Source organism: Patiria miniata, unplaced genomic scaffold (genome assembly GCF_015706575.1).
Source record: "Patiria miniata isolate m_02_andy unplaced genomic scaffold, ASM1570657v1 HiC_scaffold_6, whole genome shotgun sequence".
NCBI lineage: Eukaryota > Metazoa > Echinodermata > Asteroidea > Valvatida > Asterinidae > Patiria > Patiria miniata.
In genome coordinates this window covers 320,288-330,736 of record NW_024037073.1, presented here as the reverse complement: position 1 = coordinate 330,736, position 10,449 = coordinate 320,288, and the positions used below count along the sequence as shown (strand labels likewise).

At 39.7% G+C, this 10,449-nt stretch overlaps 1 protein-coding gene across 1 annotated transcript; it reads right to left on the bottom strand.

Moving 5' to 3' along the window:
- Positions 1-2,030: 2,030 nt before the first annotated feature.
- LOC119742417 (tetraspanin-4-like) lies at positions 2,031-10,254 on the bottom strand. The gene is made up of 7 exons (XM_038218335.1): positions 10,051-10,254; positions 8,521-8,630; positions 4,676-4,867; positions 3,759-3,938; positions 2,930-3,073; positions 2,370-2,453; positions 2,031-2,206 (listed from the first exon to the last, which is right to left on the bottom strand). The coding sequence occupies exons 2-7, from the start codon at positions 8,584-8,586 to the stop codon at positions 2,135-2,137; spliced, it is 738 nt and encodes a 245-aa protein (XP_038074263.1). The 5' UTR covers positions 8,587-8,630; positions 10,051-10,254; the 3' UTR covers positions 2,031-2,134.
- Between the last annotated feature and the right edge of the window lie 195 nt (positions 10,255-10,449).

Genomic DNA, 10,449 nt, shown 5'->3' with positions numbered 1-10,449 from the left:
CTGATGGCGACAAAATTACACCGCCCCCACGCTGGGAACATGTCGCCATTTTGTCTACAAGACCCCTTAGCTAGGACAAAGAAATTTGCACTCATACCAAGCGAGCAAGGACACGTTATCAGACGCAGATGGGGAAATATTAAAAACATTTAATATTCAATTCTCAGCGGGCGGCTTGGGGGTTATTAACGCGCCAGCGCTTCAGCTCGGGAAGAATTTAGATGTAAAAGATAACAGGACGCGTTATGGTTCAGCGTTTATAAGTTATTGTTCCAGTGTATCGTGCTTACATCTTTTTAAAATTCCATTTTTAAACAGTCCTCTTGAAAATGTAATTTAAAAACCACAAGGAATATAGGCCTGTGATTGTCGTGCGCATTGTGAAATTTTCTCCTTAAAAAGGTTACACAATTTCACTTGGGTTACATGTATATTTCTCTCGTTTTAGAGGACAAAAGACAAGTGTGGCCATTAGTGGAACTGTTGTAACTTGGGCCCATGCAATGCATTATTAATGCAGTCCTTGAAGAGACACATTTGTGCCCTATTTAACCTTATTTCAATTTTCATTTTGCCATTTTCAAGGGTATTTTGATGACTTTTTCTTTGGTTTTTATAATGCGAATTTACATATTTTACATGATCAAAAGTGTGATGTCATGGCAGAAATCCTCAAGGTAACAGCTATTTCAGCACCAAAAGTTACCAGAATTTTTGGATAATTATGTTGTCGTAAATTTTCTTTTCTTTGGTGAGTCGTTGTTGTGCCAATACTTGGCAGTAAGACCATCAGCATTTTTTCTCAAAAATGTTTTTAGTAAGCCAATTATTGGGTTCACAATTGGAACAGAAAATCCCAGAACCGAACAGTGTTTTCCTGAGATGACATCACAGCTACAGCGCCCACTGTTGTCAGGAAAAGCAATGAATTTCTTAATGTTTAAAGAAGTGCACTTTTGACTAAAATTAACCCAAAAGGGATGTCAAATTGTGTAAGAGGAGTAGAAAGTTGCACACAATGTGCTCCTCAGAAATATGCATGTCATGGGCCCTTTAACAAAATATCAAATTGGTAGTTCGGTCTTGTGACTACTATTTTCTTTATTACATCCAGAGAAAAAAAATATATATATATATCACCCAAACGAACAGGTTAACAAAACATGCAGTCTGCCTCAGTAAACAGACCTAATTATTTAACCTTAATCGATAAACGCTCCTAGTGAGGGAATTGAAAGTATAAATGAACTTTACGATAAATCAAAACACTTTCTCGCGTACGCAGAAATTTGGGTTTGAAACAGCGTTTGGTCGCGTGACAATGCTTTCAAAAGTGCTTTATTGATAGAAAATTAAACAGTGTTGATTTAGCATTTGACACAACCTAATTATTACCACCGATTTAATTAGCACCAGATGAGCATTATTGATTTCGTAAGCCTATTATACAACAACACTACCGCCAAGATGTCTCATAAATTACTGTTCAAACAAAATTGGAGAAAACCATCGACCACACTAAAAGTCCTGAGGAAAATACGCTTGCGTACACGTCGCACGCGTTTCATTTGTGTGCGTATTTTGGTAAATTGCAAGCACCTTATTGGTCGAATGAACATTCAACGCGCGCACGTGTGCGCGTGAGAGTGGTTACACCTGTTCGTCTTGTACTTTCCCCCAAAGGTAAAAATCTACATTCTCATTTGAAATTTAATTAATTTACAATTTATTGCACAATATGGCCTATTTTCAAAGTCATTAAAAAAATTACCTAAACTATAATCTACATATTTTACAAAATCAAACAATACGAAAAACTAATTATTTTCTTTACTGCACTTGAAGGATCTAGAAGGAAAATGGTTGTCCACAAAAAAACAAGGCAATGAAATGTTTTTTAAAAAGCCTTTAAAACAGAAAAGCCTTTATAAATTTCCTGTTTGAAAACTTTTTCTTTTTGAAAGAATGGATAAAATAGTTGTCTTCAAAGCTGAAGCTTAGACAGCTTTCTACATGGCTCTTGTTTTGGGGTTTTTTTTGTTTTAGAGTTCCCGCCGTTTCACATCCAGGCCACCAGTTGTTGGCGCTGTTTACAGTTGGCGCTGTTTATACCTCCGCCGACAGAGGGTGCAGTTTACACGTAGGTTGATCCGTGCTCGTTCCGGATGGACCTCCACATGATGAAGGCGAAGACGATGCCAAGAATCTGAGAAAAGACGGCCCGATCGGGAATGGGAAATATCAACGAGGAGAGATTTATTGCAAAGATTAGAGAATTACCTAAAGGAGCAGAAATTAGAAGGAAAAAAGTAGCCGAGAAATTTAAAAGAAAGTTTTGAACTCTCAAAAAGGATGTTTAATGGATTTACCTGAAATACACCCACGCCAATTCCAATGCCTCCGACGGCCCCTATGTGCCTCCGTAGTTCCTCAACCAAAGCGTCCTTACAACCCTTGCAAAGTCACAAAACAAAAATATCCTTCAGTTTCGATAAATGTGAAATCTTTAGGTCCTATATCAACGTGTTATCAGAATCTAATCACCATCATGACTTGTGCAGTATCAACACTATCACCATATTGCTTTCACTCTTGGAAGTTATCGGAATCATTATCACCACAATCACCATAATCACAATTATCACCAAAAACACCATAATCATCACAATCACCATAATCACCACATCACCATAATCACTTTAATCACCACAAAAACACACACTAACCATAATCACCATTATCACCATCCCTGTACTCTCAACACAATCACCATAATCACCAAAATCATCACAATCACCATAATCACAACAATTACCATTATCACGTAGTCACTACAATCACCATGATCACCGTAAGCACCGAAAGCACAGTATTAAATCACAATCACCACAATAGCCATAAATCACCACCATCACCACTTTGTACTCACCCTATCCCATTTGTCCGCCAGCGGGTCAATACCACAGCCTCCTATGTGCGTCACGCAGCATGAATCAGGCGTCTGCCCCCGCCCGTACAATCGCGGATGAAACTGCTGCCAGTCCGTCGCATTGGTAACACCGCAACACAACAACTGGCAACAAGAATCCAAGAGTTTGTTATGTAACCGAGAAAAGAATAACTCCCTTCACACAAGAAGGTAAAATATATTCATAATAATTCGTCGCATTGCTCACGAAGTGACAAAAAAACCTCAACTGAATTTCGCAAAAGTTAATCCCGAGATAATCACATTTGAAGTTATTCATTTTTTTGCAAAAGACATTTTCGACTACTTCGCAAAAACAGAATTCGAAATGTTTGCATTCTCCGATGCTTATGATTTGTAGTTGTTTGTTTAAAAATAGTTCTTAATTAAACAGTAATTCATTAATAATAAAAAAAATTGCACTTTGTGATGCGATTGGGCTCAAAGGTGGCGCTATTTTGCCATGTTGTGGAGGGGTCGTTTGTCAAGATGGCTACTTTTCCGTTTTGGGAAAAATAGGGGTCGTAGTCTTCTTTGGGTAAGAATTTCTCGGAAAGTCAATCGTCAACCAAAGAAAATGAAAGATGGCATGTTGATCATTATTATTATGTGCAGCTTAAATACCTTTGAGAGTTCTGAGCATTGTTAAAAGAATTTTTAGGTATGGGCATTTAGCACTGGTGTCTATGGGATTTTGCATCCTTAATTGTCCACGCTCTTGGCTACGAGCTCCCAACCCTCTACCCACATCCCCTAAAGGGTGCCCTCTATCGGCTATTGCCAGACTTACGAAGTTTTGCATTCGATCCCATGCCGTGCTTAGTCCCTGCTGCCCCACCGTACCGTACAGCGGCAGGCCGTTCTGGGTTAGGTCCTTCTCCACGAACGCTGCCACCTGATTCCTATTAGCGATGCCTAGCCCGCCCGCTATCATCTCAACGATCAGAATACCAGACATCAGGACAAAATACTCAAAAGGGGAGTAAAAGGAGAGTGATAATCAGCACAGTCTAGAAGTCAAATTTGACGCAGAATTCGGGCTCTGCGAATGAGCTTATCCTTTTCAGTGTCAATATGACACTTTCCCGAGTCAGTATGACACTTTCCCGAGTCAATATGACACTTTCCCGAGTCAATGTGACACTAATTCTCTAGATCATTTTACGTGTCATTTTTTAACTGGAAACCGAACATATTGTCATAATTTGACCCAGAAAACTATTTTAAACTGGCAAAGTATATCAGGCAAATCAGGTTTCTGTGTAAAGTCTGGCCACTTTTTTTCCTCACATTATGATAGAAGCGTCATTTAATCAGTTAATGCTCTCGGCTTTTATTCTAATTACTCAGGACTATATGCGTTGTTATTGGTTTGTGAAATACGACATCAGCAGCTCTCATGAAAGGATTGGAAGGAGAAACGCAATGGTTAAAAGGTATGGCTCGCAAAAGCCAAACATTCCAAAGGTGCTTAAGTGTTTATTTTTCATTTTAACACTTTCATGCGACCCTTTCAATGTGTAAGCCTAATCAGTTCAGAAACCCCATCCAATAAGCTTCTATTAAAGTGCAGTCTTCGAATTTCACCACGAGATGTGTTCCTTTTGCGAAAAGACAAAAATCAGAGCCATCTCATCCCTTTCAAATCGGAGAGATATTTGCTTTAATTTTTCAATTCTTGAAGGAATTCGTGAGTTGCTTACTTACTGTAAACACCATGCAGGCATTCTCGCGAATAGCCCCACAGCATCCCAGAAAAGATACGAGCATGATTACCCCGCCCACAATCATGGTCACAGTCGCCGCATTCAGGAACGGGAAACTGGGGAGGAGGGTGGCGAACGGGCCTTCGCGCGTGAAGAGATAGGCGCCTGCAGCTAACACTGTTCCCCCGGAAAGCTGGGGAATACCGGACAGAAATATGGGAGAACATGATCACATAGGAAACCCCTTTGTTCCTGAACAGTCTTCTTCTTTTTTATTTACGTGATGTGTTGCTTTCGGAGATTTCAAGAAAAGTTCTCAGTGAAGGGAAAGCAAAATTCGCAAAGTTCATTTCTATATGCAACATTTTATTCTACTGAGATAATACTTATACATTTTCAAATAAAAAGTCTTTATGATTTGTGTGAAGTTAATGTTGAAAGACTGCCAATGTTTCTGTCGTATTTATTGTTTAAACCATATGAAATAGCTAAAATGAGAATGAGAATCGCTGAGTGGAACCTGTATTCAAAGTTCAAATCAATTCAATTCTGATAGTATCAGCCATTAAATAAAACTGTGGGGGCACGTAACCTCCATCCATGTACCTGCTGCCCGGATACAAGGTTATATTTAGATTGACCCATGTTGTTGTTTACATGTGACCTATGCAAATGTGGCGCTTGTTTACCCAATGCCCCTTCGCTCTTGAAACAAGTAGGTCCATAGTTTTAGAATTTTTTCTTCTACATTTCTTCTTATAATTGTATAAGAATGACAATTTTGTGTAAGTGGAAGTTCCTTTGAGTATATTATGTCATTTACGGGTGTAACTAATCCGTAACAGCATTTTGTTGAGGGTGCAATAATATTTTAGAGACACTTGGTGATGTGTCCGCATCGTGCACGTGCGGGATCGGGAGCGCGCGAAACGTAAAACAGGCACTGCTTGTCTTCCAACTTTTGGACGGCAGTCGCTTATTTTGTAGCCAGGAATTTCTCGGTGAGATTTCACCTTTCCTGTGCTGTTTGCCAGCATAATCATGTGCTGAGAGGGAAGGTGGGCGCCTCTAGAACCTGTGGTGAGTGTCCTTTTTATTATAACTTTGCGGGAAACTTGCGTTTTTGTGACACTTTCACTCACGAACTTTCCAATTTTGCAGCGTCGTCGTCATAGCTACAGTTGTGCATATTCCCACACACACCCACGTTGTACTACGGAAGCTTGAATTGCCTTCCGCGATACCGCGTTACTGCGATAATTTATCACAGAAATCGTGAAATCAAAGATAAATCGTTCAACGATACCGCGTTACTGCGATAATTTATCACAGAAATCCAGAAATCAGAGATAATTCCTTCCGCGATACCGCGTTACCGCGATAATTTATCGCAGAAATCAGGAAATCAGAGATAATTCCTTCCGCGATACCGCGTTACTGCGATAATTTATCACAGAAATCGTGAAATCAAAGATAAATCATTCAACGATACCGCGTTACTGCGATAATTTATCACAGAAATCCAGAAATCAGAGATAATTCCTTCCGCGATACCGCGTTACCGCGATAATTTATCGCAGAAATCAGGAAATCAGAGATAATTCCTTCCGCGATACCGCGTTACTGCGATAATTTATCACAGAAATCGTGAAATCAAAGATAAATCATTCAACGATACCGCGTTACTGCGATAATTTATCACAGAAATCCAGAAATCAGAGATAATTCCTTCCGCGATACCGCGTTACTGTGATAATTTATCACAGAAATCCAGAAATCAGAGATAATTCCTTCCGCGATACCGCGTTACTGTGATAATTTATCACAGAAATCCAGAAATCAGAGATACCTTTTCCTCGATACCGCGTTACTGTGATAATTTATCACAGAAATCCAGAATTCAAAGATATGTATTCCTCGATACCGCGTTACTGTGATAATTTATCACAGAAATCCAGAAATCAAAGATAAATCATTCAACGATACCGCGTTACTGCGATAATTTATCACAGAAATCCAGAATTCAAAGATATGTATTCCTCGATACCGCGTTACTGTGATAATTTATCACAGAAATCCAGAAATCAAAGATAAATCATTCAACGATACCGCGTTACTGCGATAATTTATCACAGAAATCCAGAAATCAGAGATAATTCCTTCCGCGATACCGCGTTACTGTGATAATTTATCACAGAAATCCAGAAATCAGAGAAACCTTTTCCTCGATACCGCGTTACTGTGATAATTTATCACAGAAATCCAGAATTCAAAGATAAATCATTCAACGATACCGCGTTAGGCCAAAAAAAAAAATATTCGGTCTCTGGTCAGACCAAAGTTCCGGAATTGACGCGGCCACGCGGCTTTTTTTTTCTTTTTTTTTCTTTCTTTTTCTTTTTCTTCAAGCTTGGATTGTACAGACAAGGTGGGTACTATTTTGCTTTTTTGGTGTCCTCATGTACATTAGTTTCCTCCATAATTTGCCTAGGTGCTTTCGATCATTTGCCTTGGTGCAATTTCCCATTCCTTGGTGCTCTGTGGTGAAAAAAAAATTGAGAAGGTGCGGAAATAGAGGGCGCTGTTGGAGCTACCGCGGAACATTTTGGGAAAAAAAAGATCGACGCGCATGATTAAAATCGACGCGCGCGCTGACCAGAGACCGACTTATTTTTTTTTTTTTGGCCTTACCCTGACAATTTATCACAGAAATCCGGAATTCAGAGATAAATCATTCAGCGATACCGCGTTACCGTGATAAATTATCACAGTAACGCGGTATCGCGGAAGGAATTATCTTTGAATTCCGGATTTCTGTGATAAATTATCGCAGTAACGCGGTATCGAGGAATACGTATCTTTGAATTCCGGATTTCTGTGATAAATTATCACAGTAACGCGGTATCGAGGAAAAGGTATCTCTGATTTCTGGATTTCTGTGATAAATTATCACGGTAACGCGGTATCGCGGAAGGAATTATCTCTGATTTCTGGATTTCTGTGATAAATTATCGCAGTAACGCGGTATCGTTGAATGATTTATCTTTGATTTCTGGATTTCTGTGATAAATTATCGCAGTAACGCGGTATCGCGGAAGGCAATTCAAGCTTCCGTATTGTACTTCTATGCACAGCGCATGAACTCGCGTTGTGAGTGTGTGTGACCTTTGACCACCATTGTGTGTACACATTCACCATGTATTTTGACCGTAGTGTTGTCTTGTCTTATTTTTCCGTAGGCAGTAGACTGCACCTGGGGATCTTTTCCAACCTGGGGATCTTTACCATACTGGATCTTTTTCAGCGATCTTTACCATACGGGATCTTTTGTACTCTGATTCTGCTGATGATTGAATAAATTCTCCATTAATTGTTGAAGATATAATTTGGTGATGCTGTGTAATTCATCTAGATAGCCTCCAAGTTCCAACACACTTATCCTAATTTAGTTTGGGATGGAACTCCCTTCATCATGCTGTGACACCGCAGTACTGAAATCACTTCAAAACATTACGTCTCACTTTATCAACCATAATCTGGAAAAGTACTATGCAGTTCATGTAAATTTTGATTACTTGTAAAAACTTCAGTTCAACTTCGCCATAAAGTAAACTCGTTTCTGACGATGAAAATCAATTACTGCCAAGGACTATTCCCTGGTTTGCAGTATCTGTAAATGTAATGGCGCACGTGGACCAGCGTCAAACATCAGAAAGCAGTACTGGATTAATCGGGAACCAGCCTATCTTCGCACCCGCTGTGAAGTGACATGGCGCCCTCTATAGTGTATGTATAATGTACGGAGCATACATGATTCAAAATGCTACCAATAGGGGGCTTACTTACAAAGAAAAGAAGATTGAAGATGAAGAGCAAGTACTTCATACAGTTGGCGCAACCGGTAAGCACCATCTTGAAAATCGGCAAATCGACTTCCTGCAGCTAAAAGGTATAACCTATAAAAAAAAAAAAAGTGCCGCCAAAAATAATACTTCAAGGCTTATTCAAGTAGACAGTGGCGTACGTGAGGCCGGGGAATTGGAGGTCCCCCCCCCTTCCGCTCGAAGCCTTCCCCTCCCCCTCCCTGCACGTGGGTGAAATGACGCCCCCATATAAGTGCCCCCTCCCCCTGCAAAATATTGTACTCCAGTTTCGCCACTGCTAGTATACATATTGTGTTGTTCTTGAGCTTTCGCCTTACCTTTCTGGGATCAATTTATTGTTAACTGTCCATTGTAGGAAATTTCTTAAAGCATTCTTCTGCAAAAGAAAGTGAAGTCCTGTAGACACTATTTCGGTGAAGTTTGTATTGCATGCCATGAGTCATGTAGATCGGATGCAGTAAATCTACTACTCGTTGGGTCTGCCTAGCCTGGCCCTTTCCCCAACTGACACAATTTACTCTTCCCAAATGCTAACATTAAAACCGTGGATTAAAACCAAGCTACACTGATGACGTCAGCGTATTTAATACCGTCATCCGGGTTTACACTAAAAGGTGCGTCAGAACAAAGTATCGTTGCATGCGTGAAAAAAACCCAGACATGTACCTCATAATTTTTAATGAGGCCATAATTATTGTCACTGTATACATTCTATGCAAATCCCCCTTTCAATGCGAAACTACAATCCCATCAACAGTGCAAAAAATACCCCACAAAATGCATGCAGTAACCGTCATATACAAGTGGAAATGCATGGGCGGAAAATTGAAAAAGGAAGCGCAATGATAAATAACCCGTTCACAGTATTTTGTTACAAACTATAAGCCTACGCCCTTTCCTTCACGTTTTAATAGGAAAACAATAGCAAGTGGTTTGTCTTAGATGTTAGTTTTTTTACGAGACATGTTTTTTCTTTCTTTTTTCTTCAAAAGATTAAGTCACAAGAACGGAACTATAACTGTTATTTGGGGAAGAAATATTTATACGGCAAAGAATGAACGTTTTACGCAGTTGTTTCAGTAACTCACGCAGACTAGAAAAAAATCCTTGTACTCGAGTGAACTAGGTTTTAAAGATATGCGGATTCTTTTCGATTGAAATTCATTCGAAGTAGTCACTCAAGAAAACATTACATTCAGCTCCCCAAAGTTGACATTTACACGTGAAATCATAAAGTTGTTGGTAATTAGTTTGGAAGTTTAAGTTTGACATAGAGCTCACTGATTTGTTACAACGATTTTCTAGATGGATCACAAACGCACTTGTCATAAAGGCCTATTTAGGATCGGACTTCTTTAAACCTGAAAATCTTGAATAAATTCAGCGACACATCATACGCCTATACATGTACTCAAGTCCATAAGCAATACGGTTTGTTTACTAATAATTTCAGGTTCGGCTTTTTAAAAATCACGAAGAAAACAAAACTTACCCACGTAGTCCTGCTCCGGAAACCAAAATGCCTTATCTCTGCTTATTCTTTACTCGTTCCATAGGCCTATGCGCATGCTCCAAAGGTAAACTTCGTGTGAAATACAGAGCTACGTTTTCAGACTTGTTCTGTGTATTGTGCGCACTTCAAGCTTTCTCCTATACAGGAACTTCGAAGTGATGAAAAATTTCCCTTTTCCTTCGAGTTGTTACCTAGGAATAGACTGGAGATGGGATCTCACTGAATGAGGGTAGGCCAGGGCTTGCAAAGATCTGACTTCTCATTGGTTGTTGCGTCGTGACGATCCTTCTTTTGACATCGTTTGATTGGTTGGCTTACATGTATTTACGCACGCGCGCGCGCGAGCGTTGATGGGTGCACTGAACCAATTCAAGCCCC

Excerpts from the sequence above, each read along its gene's own strand:
- LOC119742417 (XM_038218335.1), bottom strand. The coding sequence starts at position 8,586 with ATGGTGCTTACCGGTTGCGCCAACTGTATGAAGTACTTGCTCTTCATC. Across the intron at positions 4,868-8,520 it reads TCTTCAATCTTCTTTTCTTT|CTTTCCGGGGGAACAGTGTT; the intron begins GTAAGTAAGCCC and ends GGTATTCCCCAG. Across the intron at positions 3,074-3,758 it reads GGGATCGAATGCAAAACTTC|TTGTTGTGTTGCGGTGTTAC; the intron begins GTAAGTCTGGCA and ends TCTTGTTGCCAG.